At 45.6% G+C, this 15,528-nt stretch overlaps 1 protein-coding gene across 26 annotated transcripts in view; it reads left to right on the top strand.

Annotated features, from left to right (window-relative positions):
* The window catches only part of PTK2 (protein tyrosine kinase 2), a gene marked incomplete at its 5' end in the record, with an annotated part of 172,637 nt that overhangs the window by 16,761 nt on the left and 140,348 nt on the right, over positions 1–15,528 (top strand). For 17 of the 26 annotated variants that reach the window (XM_084260357.1, XM_084260355.1, XM_084260367.1 and 14 more), the window contains one exon: positions 9,725–9,919. In XM_084260357.1, the coding sequence (XP_084116483.1) occupies positions 9,725–9,919 (195 nt within the window). Of the gene's footprint in view, positions 1–9,692; positions 9,920–15,528 lie in introns of those variants that run through there. The other 9 variants (XM_084260375.1, XM_084260370.1, XM_084260371.1 and 6 more) reach the window with 3 other exon arrangements.

Raw genomic sequence — 15,528 nt, forward strand, 5'->3', positions numbered from 1 at the left:
TTTTCTGCTTTTAGTATTTTAGAAAGACAATAAATATCCACTGCTTCTATTTACTTCTAAATCTGCTTAGATGAAGACCTTGTGCGATGTGGGGCCTCCATATTTACTGTGTCCAGTTCTGGGCTCCTCACCATAAGAAGGACATTGAGGTCCTGGAGTGAGTCCAGAGAAGAGCAACCAGGCTGGGGAAGGGGCTGGAGAGCAAATCATATGAGGAGTGGCTGAGAGAACTGGGGGTGTTCAGCCTGGAGAAGAGGAGGCTGAGGGGAGACCTTATCTCACCGCCTACAACTACCTGACAGGAGGGTGTAGAGAGGTGGGTGTTGGTCTCTTCATCCAGGTGACAGGAGATAGGACAAGGGACTTGAGTCACCATCCCTGGATGTGTTTAAGAAAAGGGTAGATGAGGTACTTAGGGATATGGTTTAGCATAGGACAGGAACAGTTGGACTTGATGATCTTAAAGGTCTTTCCCAACCTCGTGATTCTGTGATTCATAGAGCAATATTGCACTACGTAGTATAAGAAAAGGTTAATTGAATTTATATGGTGTGCTTCATTCTTTTGTTCTGATGTTCTTAGGTAGGGCTGCTGCCAACCGGGAGTGCATCTTCTGGGGGTTGGACTTGATGATCTCTTGAGGTCCCTTCCAACCCCTACAATTCTGTCATTCTCTGGTTCAAAGGGAATTTTTTTAAAGCAACTATGAATTTTTACTTTCTGATTTCTGTGTTGCTCTTTAAAAACTGCATCACTGTAGTTCTCTGGACCTTGCTAGATTAATTTGGAAGATCAGCACCAGATGATGTAAGGGGTGATTAGTGTTTACTTGGATTTCAGCGGTACCAAGGGACCACAGTTGAAGGTTCAGAGTGCTGTTGAGAAATGAAGCAAGAATCTAGCTGGATACCTTGTTCTAATTAAAGCATACCAGACATTGATTTTTTTAATTTCTATTCCCAACACAGCTGATGTTTCCCCATTATTAAACTTTTTAATATTAAAAATAGAAATTGGTGCCAACTCCAAAGGGAATTGCTGGTGGTGCAGATTATGCAATGTGGTACAATAGAATTGGGTTAAATTGAGTGTTTAAGATATGTCAGGACATAATCCTGTGGGAATCTGTGAGAAGGATGGATACTGTTTTCAGGGTCACAGGATGAACAGGGTGCACCACATCTTGGTAACTTCAAATTGCTGCTTGATCATATGTATAGTCCAGCAGATAGAGAAAAGTTTCAGGGAACCCACCCTTCATCCCCCTGGACTCAGCACTGGTGAGGCTGCACCTCAAGTGCTGTGTTCAGTTTCAGGACATGGAGGTGCTGGAGCAGGTCAAAAGAAGGGCAGTGAAGCTGGTGAAGGGTTTAGAGCACAAGTCTTGAGAGGAATGGCTGAAGGAACTGGGCTTGTTTAGCCTGGAGAAAAGGAAGCCAGTTACTTTCTACAACTACTTGAAAGCAGGTTGTGGGATTGTAGTGGGGTGGGGGTCAGTCACCCAAATAACTAGCGATTCAGTCACCCAAATAAGTAGCGATAGGACAAGAGGAGACAGTCTCAAGTTGCATCAGGGGAGGTTTAGATTGGGCATGAGGAAAAATTTCTGCACTGAAAGAGTGGTCAGGCATTGGACCAGGCTGCCCAGGGCAGTGGTGGAGTCACGGTCACTGGAGATGTTCAAAAAATGCATAGATGTGGCACTCCAGTGTCAGTTGACATGGTGGTGTTTGGTTTACAGTTGGACTTGATGATCTTAGTGGCCTTTTCCAAAGTTTTTATTCTTATTCTACACCCAAGTGGCAGGTTACAGAAACAGTGACTGTTTCTGATTTTTTGCTGAGCAACTCTTGCCTTGTTTTTAGAGGTCCAAGGCCGGCCTGTTGCTTTGCTTCATATGGGTCTTACAGCTCACCCTTTCTGTGAGTTCTCTGTGTTCTGCTGAAAGTTTAATCTCTAAAACACTGATACAGTTGACATGGATGTTCCCAGCTCTGCCGCTTGCATTGCTAAACTTGTTTTGGCTTTGGCCTCTACTAGCTTTTTATGTTGATCTTCTAGTATCTCTCTAATCTGCTCAGCTCTGCGAAGAAAGGACAACTGCATTTCTGCTCTGAACTGTTCTGAGACATGGAGAGAAGGTTTAGATTAGATTAGGGGGAAGTTGTTTACAGAGAGAGTGGTGAGGGGCTGGAACAGGCTGCCCAGAGAGGTGGTGGATGCCCCGTCCCTGGAGGTGTTCAAGGCCAGGTTGGATGTGGCCCTGGGCAGCCTTGTGTAGGTCCAGGCCTGGAGGTTGGTGTCCCTGTATGTGGCAGGGGGGTTGGAGCTCTATGGTCTTTGGGGTCCCTTCCAACCCAGAACATTCTGTTAATCTATGGAGTTAGCAACTCTTTAGGCAATGATCAGTATTCACTGAGGGGGAGGAGTGCTCAGAGGAATTGCCAGTCCCAGGCGTCCTTCCTTTGCACATCGATACACTGAAATATTTGGTGCATTAATTTAGACTAGAAGAGATACCAAGAACTGAATTTTGAAGTAGTTTTAATGTGGCTGGCGTGGCTGCTTTATACTTTGACCCAGAGGCCTTGGTAAGTGCTTCTGACTACAAATAAAGTACTTAGAGTGGTGTGGAGGGAGCAGTTACTGGGGTTGGGAGGAGCGACCAGAGAAGAGGCAGGAAAATAAATGGATTCTTGGATACAGTCACAGCAAATACTGCAGGAAGAGGGGATGTAGCTGCAAGGTGTCTGTGGTGAACAAAGCTCTACTGCTTTTTTTTAGCTTTGCTTTTGAATTATCAGTGTTGGCTGAAAGGAGAACAAGCAAAATAAACTCAGTTGGAAATAAACAGGGACTTTCCAAGGTGACTTAGGGAAACAGCTGAAATTAATGGCTGTTTCTGAAAGCAAAAGTGAAGATGAAGTTGACTCTTTTCAGAGAATCATCAAGGTTGGAAAAGACCTTCAAGATCATCCTGTCCAACCATTATCCCTACACCACCATAACCATGAAACCAGCTCCCCAAGTGCCTTGTTTGCCTGGTTTTTAAACACTCCCAGGGATGGTGACTCCCCCACCTCCATGGGCAGCCTGTTCCTGTGCTTCACACTCTTCTGGTGAAGAAATATCTCCTAATTGCCAATCTGAACCTCCCCTGGTGCAACTTGAGACCGTTTCCTGTTGTGCTGTTGTTGGTCACTAAGGAGAATAGACCAACACCCACCTCACTACAGCCGCTTCTCAGGTAGCTGTAGAGTATGGTAAGGTCTCCCCTCAGCCTCCTCTTCTCTAGGCCAAACAGCCCCAGCTCCCTCAGCCTTTTCTCATAAGACCTGTTCTCCAGACCCCTAGCAGCCTTTCTGTTTGTCCCTTATCTGAAGTCACAAAGCTAACTGTTGTCTCCAAGTTTCATCCTTAAATCTGCATCATTAAGTGAGTAACAAGATTTTAACATCGGGTAAACACAAACCCTTGTTGATATATAATGTGTTTGCCCATTCATTCCTGTGACATGTATATAAATATATATATGTGTGTGTGTATATATATGTCTGTTCTGGGGGTGCTGCTTTGCTCACTTTGCTCTTCACGCTGTTCTGTTCTGTCTGGTCTTTGAGGAACGGGACTGTTGCCATAACCAGGCACTCCAAGCATGCCACTATGCCACATGGCCATCATCATGGAGTTGGACATGCTGTGATTCTTAGAAGAAACATGTCCTTTAAATACTGCTGAGAAGAATTTTAGTGAGTCATGTGCTTTATATGCAACGGCAAACATTGGGACCTAATAAAAAAATATATATATTTATACATATAATGTGTGTGTCAGGAGGTGGCATACCAAAAGTCAGCAATGTTGCTGACTCTTCACACAGACTCCTGAAAGAATCACAGAATCACAAGGCTGGAAAAGACCTTTAAGAGGTCTTGAAGAAGCAGCTTTGTCAGGGGGAGCGTAGGTAAAATTGTACTTACTTTCTGCCAGGCTGAGATAGCTCACCTTGCAAAGATTAACTTGTCTATGGTGGGATTTAATCCAGACTGTGAAAATGGATTGGGCTTGAAATTCAGGAGGTGTTGACTGTTAGATGTGAGATGTGTGATGGATAATTCCAGGGAATTTAGGGTGTGAAATAAATTCTTAATTTGGTCTTAATCACCAAATCATAAAATAGCTGAGGTTGGTAGGCACCTGTGGAGATAGTTTGGTCTAACACCCCTGCTCAGAGCAGGGTCAGCTACAGCAGGTTGTTTAGGGCTGTTCTGCTTGACATATGAGTATCTCCTTGGATGGAGCTTCCACAGTCATGGAATCACAGAATCTCCTGAGTTGGAAGGGACCCATAAGGATCATTGAGTCCAACTGCTGGCTCCACACAGGACCAGCCAGGTCAGAGTATGTGACAGTCTCTCTGGGCAACTCATTGCAGGGGTCACCTGTGTAACACAAAAACTTTCTCTTACATGTGATTGGGAGCTGCTGTTTGTCACTTTGTGCCCATTGCCTCCTGTCCTCACTGGGCACCACTGGGCAGCCCAGCTCCATCTTTACTCCCCCCAGTAGATATTTATACACCAGCGAGATTCCCCTGAGCCTTTCCTTCTCTGGGCCTGGTCCTTTTCTGGGCTTTCCCATGTTTCTCATGCTCCCAGTGCCCCTCACCAGTGTGGAGTAAAAGGGGAAGGATTTAGAAGGATTCAGTTCCTTATCTCACCATTTTGGGGGGGGTGGGGGGTGGGGTGAGAAAAAACCCGACTTAGATTATACTTCCCTAATGTAACTGGTACCTCGGTAATTCAAGTGGCAGATACCCAAACTGGAACTGTAGAAAGATGAAGCAGCACACAAGAGGTCAACAGTGGTTTCTCATAATTCGAGGAACTCTGAAGTGCTGTTGGGGTTGGTTTGGGTTCTTTGAAAAGCTTTTTCTTCTCATCTCACTTAACTGTCTCCCTTATAAACTTTCCTAAACCTCAAGTGCTGCAGTAGAACAAACTATCCAGGTGATAACACGCATTGTACTCTGGTAACGACTGCATTATCTTGTCAGAGCTGCTAAATATCAGCAGGCCAAGTTTGGTTTACTCCACTCAGCTCCCCGAGCTTAGAAGAAATCTTGACAGTACTGAGAAATGTGGTTCTTGTAAAGTGTCAGCATTTGGAGAACAGTAGTCTTTACTCTTGGAATCTCAAAGGGACAGCTGGCATGAAGCTTCATGTAGAAACAAGTTATTTTACACCATTAGTCTTCAGCATCATCTTTCACTAGATCAGAGTGCCCAAAGTCCCATCCATCCTGACCTTGAAGACTTCCAACAATGGGCCATCTAAACCATCTCTGAGCAGTCTGTTCCAGTGTCTTGCTCTGCTTCCTCATGATAAAATATGTCTTCATTATATCTAGTCTAAACCTCCTGTCTTATAGTTAAGTGTAACTTGTTTCTGCTCTATAGTAGCATGTTACTCGTCTGTGCAATACCAGGATGACTAAAGCTGATCTTTTAAACTGACATCTGGAGAAGAGGGTGTTGGAGAAGAGGAGGTTGAGGGGAGGTCTAATTGCTCTCTACAGCTGCCTATCAGGAGGTTGTGGAGACATGGGGACTGACCTTTTCCCCCTAGTCGTAAGAGGAAAGGGGGTCAAGTTATGCCAGGGGAAGTTTAGATTGGATATTAGGAAAAACTTCTTCCTAGAGAGGATAACTTGGCATTGGAACAGGCTGCCCAGCAAAGTGGTGGAGCCTCCATCCCAGGAGGTATTTAAAAGACATTTAGATATGGTGCTGAGGGACATGGTTTAGTAGTGTATGGCAGGTTAGGGTGATGGTTGGACTTGATGATCGAAAAGGTCCTTTCCAACCAAGACAATTAATGTGATTTTATGGTTCTATCTGTAACAGGAGGGTTGCAAACCAATCTGGTTTTAATTTGGAAGCACCCAAGTAAGCATCCTAGTCCTTTAATCTTGTCTTTCTTTGCATCTTCAACCAACCAAACAGATCTTGTAGAACAGTTGTTTAAGTAGCCCTGCGTGAGGAGCAGCCGTGTTTTACAAAGCTTTGTCCCGTGGCAGAGCTTTACAAGCACATCATAAACTCAAAGCCAAGGTCTGGTTTTGGTGGGACCATTAATAGGTCCATAACCACAAATACAGCATGTGTTTCTATAACTTGAGCTCTTTTGGTACCTCATAATGTAAGCACTGGGGTTTTTCTTTAAAGAAATTGTAAAGAACCCAAAAATGATCAAATTCTGAAGGAAAACTGCTTTTTTAATTTTCCACAGAAGGTTGTTTTACCTTTAAAACCTTCTGCTTCCAAGGTCTGTGGTCACACATCTTCTAAATGGTTGTTTCTCTACTGTCCAGTAGCTTTTCTCCTTGTTTGTTTTCTGGAAAAAAGAAAACCTGATGTATGGGTATGTTAAATGGATGAAATATGGTGAATTTAATACTAAAGTGGGCTTTTAGTTCTTCTTTACTAAGAGATTGCTCTTTGATTTGAAGCAAATTTTCCTACCATTTCACAGAATTGTAGGAGGTGGAAGGGACCTCCAGAGACCGTCGGGTCCAACCCCCCCTGCCAAAGCAGGTTCCCTAGGACAGGTCACACACGTCGGTGTCCAGATGGGTCTTGAATATCTCCAGAGGAGGAGACTCCACACCCCCCTGGGCAGCCTGTCCCAGGGCTCTGTCATCCTCACTGGGAAAAAGTTCTTCCGCATGTTGGTGTGGAACTTCCTGTGCTCCAGCTTGAGGCCATTGCCCCTTGTCCTGTCCCCACAGATCACTGAGAAGAGGCTGGCCATTTCCCCCTGTGTCCCCCACTTGAGATATTTACAAACATTGATCAGATCCCCTCTCAGTCGTTTTTTCTCCAGGCTGAACAGCCCCAGGTCACTCAGCCTTTCCTCATAGGGGAGATGCTCCAGGCCATCTTTGTAGCCTCCTCTGGACTGTCTCCAGGAGATCCCTGTCTGTTTTATCCCAGGGAGCCCAGAACTGGACACAATACTCCAGGTGGGGCCTGACCAGGGCAGAGTAGAGGGGGAGGATCACCTCCTTTGACCTGCTGACCACGGTCTTTTGATGCCCCCCAGGATCCCATTGGCTCTATTAACCACCAGAGCACACTGCTGGCTCATGGCCAACCTGTCATCAACCAGGACCCCCAGGTCCTTCTCCACAGAGCTCCTCTCCAACACAGTTTATTTGTGTGGATAAACTTGAAATTAAGCTTATTTTTACTCCTAACTTTGGGTAGGGTAGGTTGTTCTGAAGGAGGCAGAATGTAACTGCAGAGGGGTTTAAAGTAGCCCAAACCTCTGCCTAAATGCTGCCATCCATCTCATTCCTTGCAGTTCTGCTCTTGGAGGGCTTCGTCTGCACAGGTCTGTCCTGATGAAACTCCCAGCCCTGCGGACATTCGGTGTTCCATGATGGTTGTTTTAACCTCAGCTGGAGAGGAGCCCCGCGGGTAGGAGCGTGTACGGTCATGTTGTCTTGGTATTAGTCTGCCACAGGGCAGATTTCTATACCTGCTTCAGCTCTCAAGTCAAGGCTTCTATGAAAATGACTTGCAAGCCTCTTTGGTGAGGAGAAGCCAAGAGTAAGAAGAGTTCCCCATCCCTGGAATTGTTCAAGGCCAGGTTGGATGGGGCTTTGGGCAACCTGGTCTAGTGATAGGTGTCCCTGCCCATGGCAGGGGGTTGGAACTAGGTGATCTTTGAGGTCCCTTCCAACCAAAACGATTCTGTGATATGATTCCCATAATTTTTGGATCTGTATCTGTTGGCATAGGGTGAGTAGGAGGAAAGGTTGTGACTTCATGAGCTGCCTTCGTACATCTGTATTGATTGCCAGGAAGAGAACAGTAAAGCAGGGTGCAAAAGCTGTAATGGTTTCTGGAGTTTTCAGACAGAGGCAACAGGAATATGAAGCAAAGCTGGTGCTGGGCAAGTGGGGGAAGTCCCTCAAGGCACTGGGGAGGTGTTTGGGAAAAGCATCTCCTTGTCTTGCCCTTACCATCTTCCCTGAGGGCAGGTGTGAGTGCCAGTGCCAAGCTCTTGGGTGAATGCAGTTCAGCCTTTTATTCAGGAGGTGAGGAGATAGAGTGCAGATGGGCTGTTTGTTTCCTCCTTATCTCATGGGTCTGAATTGAGTAGATGCTTAAGATAGTTGTGTTAAATGTCACCTCCTGCTTTAGCCTCTAGCAAATGATTTTATCTGCAGCCTGAAGCTTCAAACCCTGATTCCTGGATGCTTGTTAGCTGAGCTCACCCTGTGATTTGACAGTTCCTGGTGAACTGTTCTAGTGGGTAGCTGCTGCTGGAGGGGAGATGGTCTCCTTTCCTGCCTCTGACCACCAGCTGCTTCTACTTCTCTTCCTCTGTGCTTGTCTAACATCTTGTGGTGAGCTTGTTTGGGGAGCTGTGGTATAAAACTAAGCCAACCCTAAAAACCAAACCGCTTCTCACCCCAAGCCTGTAGTTTCCTGAACTGTTGTCAGCAGAGCACCATGGTGGGTGTCAGGTTGGTGGCTGAAGCTCTGTTGAGGTGCAGCCAGATGGTAGAGGAGCTCAGCTGAAAGTGTGGGTGTCTCCTCTGCCTGGTGGTCAGGTGAGCTGAGGCTCAGGCATTGAGTAGCAGGACTGCTTGAATCTGTTTCACTCTCTTCCATCCCCCTTCCACAGGCCAACATTACTACTAGAAAAGCATTCAGCATGCTAAGCTTAAAAAAAAATCAAGTTTAGGTTCTTTTCAGTATCTCCACATTTCCAAAACCAGCTTCCTACTGACTGCTCACTGTGAGGAAGAGGTACAGAAGTCTCCATGCACTGTCCAAGCCCTGGAGCAGAGCCCTACAGCTCTGCCAACAGACTGGAATGATGCTTGAGACTGTTTTAGGCAAGGAAAGACAAATTGTTTGCTCTTTTTTTCTCTTGTGCTGCGTTGATTTCTCAGACACCAGCTGCTCCTGGCTGAGTAATCCACAGCAGCAGCCAAGAGACAATGTGGTTTCTTTCTTTTGAGATGCAGACTCATACTATGAGTCCATGCCTTTTGCCACCAGACTTGGAAATCACTTGGAAAGCAGGTTAGTCGATGGTAGTTGAGGAGAGGAGGGACAGTGGTGATCTTAATGCTTCCTCAGTGAAGTTTTAATTCAGCTCTGGGTGGTTTTGAGCCTTAGTGTTTCTCAAAATAGCACAAAACATGTGATCTGACCATATCCTAGCCTTAAAGAGGAGAGCCTGGTGTTGGTGTGCAGCTTCTCAGTGGAAAGCCTCCAGTTGGGTGACTGGGCTGTCGTGGTTTCCCTGTGCTGATCTTTAGAGGCTTGTTGCACGACCAGAGATGGGAGATTTTAGGGATGGGAACCCTTGGTAAAACTGGAAGGTGCTATTTGATCCTGAAGGATTTGTCAACCCAGCCTGAGTTAAGTCATTGAGAAACGAAGATTTGCCAAAGGTAATCAATTGCTTTTGTTAATGATGTGTGGTGCTCACATTCAGATTACTTGATCGGGGATCAGGAAGATCACTTTGATCAGGCAGATTCTCCAAAAAATGCCACCAAGTGTCCCTTAAAAACAAACCTTTGTGGATTTTTGGTAACTGCTTTGTATGAATCGATGTCAAATTTGGGTATGACTCAAATGCATTTATTCTGTGTTTCCCTTCCCTAGAATATGACAGATACCTAGCATCTAGCAAAACCATGGCAGCAGCTTACCTTGATCCAAACTTGAATCATACACCAAGTTCAAGTGCAAAGACACACCTCAGTACTGGGATGGAGCGTTCCCCAGGGGCCATGGAACGAGTCTTAAAGGTCTTTCACTACTTTGAGAGCAGCAGTGAACCGACAACGTGGGCCAGCATTATCCGGCACGGAGACGCTACCGATGTCCGAGTAAGTCTGCTTTTGGCATTCTCATGGCATCTTTAGGTTCAGTGTTTAAATTCATGCTAAAAAAAGGGGGGAGATGGAAGTCTGGAAGCAACCAAACACAGAATTTTTTGTTTATTTTTTAAAAAAAACCTTCATCTTCATATTGTGAGTAGCTGCAGAAAAAGCTTTCAGTGGTACCAGCTTTCCTTGAGAACAAAACCAAACCCCAGACAAACCCCAGATGGATAGTTTATTCTCTTAAAGAAATAAGAAGTCTTCCCATTTTTGCAGAATAAAGACTTGACATTTTAAACAGAGGTTACAGGTCTAGATGGCACAGCTGATGTATGTCACCAGACTTTCAGCACATTCTACTCCTCAAAAAAATCCTGTGTGATGCAGCTTGGCAGGGGTGAGAACTGGAATAAAGGTGACCTTAAATGATGCTTTTCATGTTTTAAAAAAACTTTACTTTTACTTGCTTATATGTTAAGAGATGCATATTTATGTGTTTTGTGTGGTTAAATGTAATGTGCATATGACCTTTTTTTTTTAAAAAAAAAAGTCTTTTCCAACCTTGTGATTTTGTGAATGAGTTGCCAAAGACCTTTAAGATCATCAAGTCCAACCATTCCCATCCTAAGCTAAACCGTATACCTAAGTACCTCATCTACCCTTTTTTAAACACATCCAGGGATGGTGGCCCAACCCGCTCCCTGGGCAGCCTGTTCCAGGCCATGACAACTCTTTTAGTGAAGAATTTTCTCCTAACATCTAATCTCACTCTGCCCTGGTGCAGCTTTGTGCCATTTCCCCTTGTCCCATCTCCTGTCACCTGGCTGAAGAGACCATCACCCACCTCTCTACAACCTCCCTTCAGGTAGTTGTAGGTGGTGATATGGTCTCCCCTCAGCCTCCTCTTCTCCAGACTGAACATCCCCAGATCCCTCAGCTGCTCCTCATATGATTTTCCCTCCAGCCCCTTTCCCAGCCTGGTTGCCCTTCTCTGGATATGCTCAAGGCCTTTAATGCCCTTCTTATGGTGAGGATTCCCTCACGATGTCGGGAAACAGAGCTGAAGCATCCTTGCTCCCTTCAATAAGTGTCCGTTTCCCCCGCCACCCAGCACTCACCTGCTGCTAGTCCAGGGTCTAGGGAAAAAACCTCAGATGTTGGGATGTTTTTTTTTACAGTAACTTTAAATCTCTCTAATCTTAGAGGTGGATGCAAACGGGTATATGCACGGAAAGCGTGGTCATGAAGCATCCATGCTCTAATGCTGACATCTTTACTTACCACTCACTACACTTACTCTTTCTGGTTTTGAATATTTAAAGTGAAATGAAGCTCAGTTTAACATGTGAAATGCTGTTAAAACTTGGTGGTTTCCTTGTAGTTTTTTTAATTATCCTTCAAGAGCAGAATCTTGTGTGGTGGTAGGTGGTTTGCAGGGTTGTTTTCTCTCTAAGGTTCAGACTGTAGAAGCAGGTTCCCATCTCCTTTTTCCTTCCAAAGATTTTATTCTCTAAAATTCAACAGAGACGTGATCTTCTTGGAGGAGTTAAGGAGACTGGTTTCTCCTCCTGCCTGCTATTAAGTTTCCTTTGTACAATAGATAACTAAGTATAAATGAAAGAGTTTTGAATGTTTTCTTTTCCTCTCTTGCTGTGTATATTCAAGCATTGCTGTGTATGAAAATACCTAGCAGCATTCCAAAGTGGAGTAGACCTTGTGACCATGGGAAATTGCAGGATTTTCATTGGTAATAATTAGAAAATCTCTCCCTTGTCGATTTAATATGCTTGTGTCTGTGTTCAGGGATAACTTGGTGAGTGGACAGATTAGGGGTACAACGATGGGAACCATTATCATCAATAGCATACACTTCTTTCATGTGAAATAAGGGTTTTTGATGTCATATGAGAGATCTTTGCTCCCTGGCTTAAGTATAGTGGGTTGATCACAGAATTGTAGGGGTTGGAGGGGGCCTCCAGAGACCTTGGGGTCCAACCTCCCTGCCAAAGCAGGGTCCCTAGGACAGGTCACACAGGTCGGTGTCCAGATGGGTCTTGAGTATCTCCAGAGGAGACTCCACAACCCCCCTGGGCAGCCTGTTCCAGGGCTCTGTCACCCTCACTAGGAAAAAGTTGTTCCCCATATTGGTGCAGAATTTCTTATTTCCCAACTTGCAGCCATTGCCCCTTGTCCTGTCCCCAGAGACCACTGAGAAGAGGCTGGCCATTTCCCCCTGTGTCCCACACTTGAGATATTTATAAACATTGCTCATATCCCCTCTCAGGCCTCTTTTCTCCAGGCTGAAGAGCCCCGGTTCTTTCAGCCTTTCCTCATAGAGGAGATGCTCCAGGCCCTTAATCACCTTTGCAGCCCTCCACTGGACTCTCTCCAGGAGATCCCTGTCTATTTTATACCAGGGAGCCCAGAACTGGATCTATTTGATGTGCTTGGTTCATTTCATAAAGTTTATTACTTGGTACAAGGGAAGGAAAACTCTGTCTCAGTATGTTTTTAACCTTGCAAGCCTTGGTTGTGGACGGATGTTTAGGGTTCTTTCTGCTGTACTTGAAGTCAAGGTTATCTTTTCCCAGAAGTATGTCGAAAAACAAAAGCAGAGATTACATCTCTGGTTTCCCCAGCTCAGAAATGCCTGTGGTCATGGGCTGTAAGGATCCAAACCTTACACTCCCTGCAAGAAATTGAGCCTGGGCTTCGATTTGCAGTGAGATAGGCTTGTTTGAAGCTGAAACATGTCAGATTTTTAAGAAAAATTGGGTCAAAATAACAGGCAAATAGCAGTTATTTGAGGCTTGCCTTAATCTTTAGTTGCCTCGTATGCACATCTAGCTGGATGGGAGTTTTTAGGGGTAATGGGAGTTTTGCATTGCTCTTTCCTAACAAAGACGGATGCAGTGGGGGTGCTGCTGAACCCTGTTCTTTTAATAAACCACAGAATCATAGAATTGTAGGGGTTGGAAGGGACCTCAAGAGATCGAGTCCAAACCCCCTGCCAAAGCAGGGTCCCTAGGACAGGTCACACAGGTGAGTCCAGATGGGTCTTGAATATCTCCAGAGAAGGAGACTCCACACCCCCTGGGCAGCCTGTCCCAGGGCTCTGTCACCCTCACTGGGAAAAAGTTCTTCTACATACTGTTGCAGAACTTCCTGTGCTCCAGCTTGAGGCCATTGCCCCTTGTCCTGTCCCCACAGACACTGAGAAGAGGCTGGCCATTTCCCCCTGTGTCCCACACTTGAGATATTTATAAATATTAATGAGAACCCCTCTCAGTCTTCTTGTCTTTAGGCTGAACAGCCCCAGTTCTAATATTGTTCTTTTTTTATCTTGTGAAACTGGGAGGATGCTAGTTAAACCTGCAGGTACTCTGTAGTAAAGCTCTAGTAAAGCTCTAGCACCGATGCGTTACCATATCCTGACAGTTCTTTTAGAAACAGTAAACTGTCTTTGGAGTCCAAGCCTACATTCCATTGGAATGACTGCCCTTTGACCAAGCTGAATAATTTCAGATTAAAATAGCCCTTAAGGTTTTTATGCCTGAGTTTCCCTGCCTGACTTCCCCCCCAACCACACCACCTTCTGTGGAGGAGATGGTCTGCAATAGACCTTCTCTTTCTTCGGAATTACAGAGTGAGGAGACCAGTGCTGGGTTTGGCCCTGGGCTCCTTTCCAAAGAGCACTGTTAGGTTATTCAGAGGTGGATATCTGTGACACAGAGCTGCAATTACAAGGAAAACTAAAAAAAAGAGTTTATAAGACCACTCCCTGGTTAGCACAGCTTCTGGGATGACAGCCGAGGAACCTTTCCAGTATTCAGAGGAAGTCAGGCTCTGGCTGAAATCTCCAGGAGAACCAATTAAATGTATTTCTGCTTGCAAAGTGGAGGACTTGGTGGAATGTACTAATGCCAAGGGAAAGCAGGGGTGGGATTTTCATTCCCAACTTGGGATTTCTAACATCTTCCCTTTCTAACCAAGGCGAGTTTGTCTTTCTCAGTGGAAAGGGTGGTTTTTTACAGTCAAAGATGTGAGGAAAGGCCCCTTTCCCTTTAAAAATAAAGAAAAGAGATCTTTTGTGACTTCCTAAGAGCAGAGTGGAAACGGTGCTTTAGCTGTATAAATTACAAAATCCTTGATTGGGGGGAAAACCTTTTTCATCATAAAACCCTTAGATGAACAGGAATTAGCTTTCTCTAAGAGTCTCTTAGGAGGCCAGGCTAAAGGTACAGTTTCCTTGCTCTTTTAACAAGAAATATCTTCAGCCCTGACAGTGGTGTGGCTGTAAGTAGGCTTTATGTTGAGGAGAACTGGCTGTGGACCTCTGTTTGTTCTGGATGGATTCAGTCCCTCTAAGACAGCCGCTTCCTTTTCAGGGATGAGTCTGTGTCCTGCACAGGATACAAGGGAAGCTTTTCAATTCTTGGAAATGCTTTTCTGGGTTTCAAAGGACTGGCATGCTCCCTTTACCCTGTTTCTACTTGGTACAACACTAAAGACATGCTTCACTTGCAAAAGAGGCTTTTTGAATGTGCAAACAGTGATCTCCTACTGGAAAATGCCTGTACAACCACACATTTGACAGGGAAAGAAAGGTTGTTTGTCTTCCCTATTTATCTTGGTATGTTTTCATTTGGATGTGTTGTCTACGTGCATATTTCCAGGGCTTGGGGGTTGGAGAGGATGCAGGGCATGCTCTGCCCTGTTCACAGCCTCAGGTGTGGCATGTAAGTAGGTGGGTGTTGCTGAGATGGAATTTCTTTGGTCTGAAGTGCACCCTGAAAGTAAACATTGCCACTGCGTCGTGATCGGCCGCCAAACATGAAACATAGAATCACCAGGTTGGAAAAGACCTTTGAGATCATTGAGCCCAACCATACCTGTCCTCTACTAAACCATATCCCTGAGCACCTCATCTGCTTGTCTTCTAAATATATCCGTGGTTGATGACTCAGCCCCCTCCCTGGGCAGCCTGTTCCAATGCCTGACAACCCTTTTGGTGAAGAATTTCCTCCTAATGTCTAATCTGACCCTGCCCTGGTGCAGCTTGAGGCCATTCCCCCTCATCCTATCACCTGTCACAACCTCCTTTCAGGCTACTGTAGGGGTGATAAAGTCTCCCCTCAGCCTCCTCTTCTCTAGAGTAAACACCCCCAGTTCCCTCAGCTGCTCCTCCACCACCTCTCTGGGCAGCCTGTTCCAGCCCCTCACTGCTCTCTCAAAAAAACTTCCCCCTAATATCTAATCTAAACCTTCCCTTCTTCAGCTTCAGTCCATCCCCCTTGTCCTGCCACTGTCTACCCTTTTAAAAAGTTGATTCCCCTCCTGTTTCTCTGCTCCCTTCAGGCACTGGAAGGCTGCAATGAGGTCCCCCCACAGCCTTCTCTTCTCCAGGCTGAACAAGCCCAGCTCCCCCAGCGTCTCTTCATAGGGGAGGTGCTCCAGCCCTCTAATCATCTCCTACTGCCCTTCTCTGAACCCTCTCCAACAGCTCCCCATCTTTCTTGTATTGGGGCCCCCAGCTCTGGACACAGGACTCCCTCCCAACTAGGGCCTCACGAGGGCAGAGTAGAGATGGACAATCCCCTCCCTGTCCCTGCTGG

The sequence above is a fragment of the Gallinula chloropus genome (assembly GCF_964237585.1).
Source record: "Gallinula chloropus genome assembly, chromosome: 2".
NCBI classification, from domain to species: domain Eukaryota; kingdom Metazoa; phylum Chordata; class Aves; order Gruiformes; family Rallidae; genus Gallinula; species Gallinula chloropus.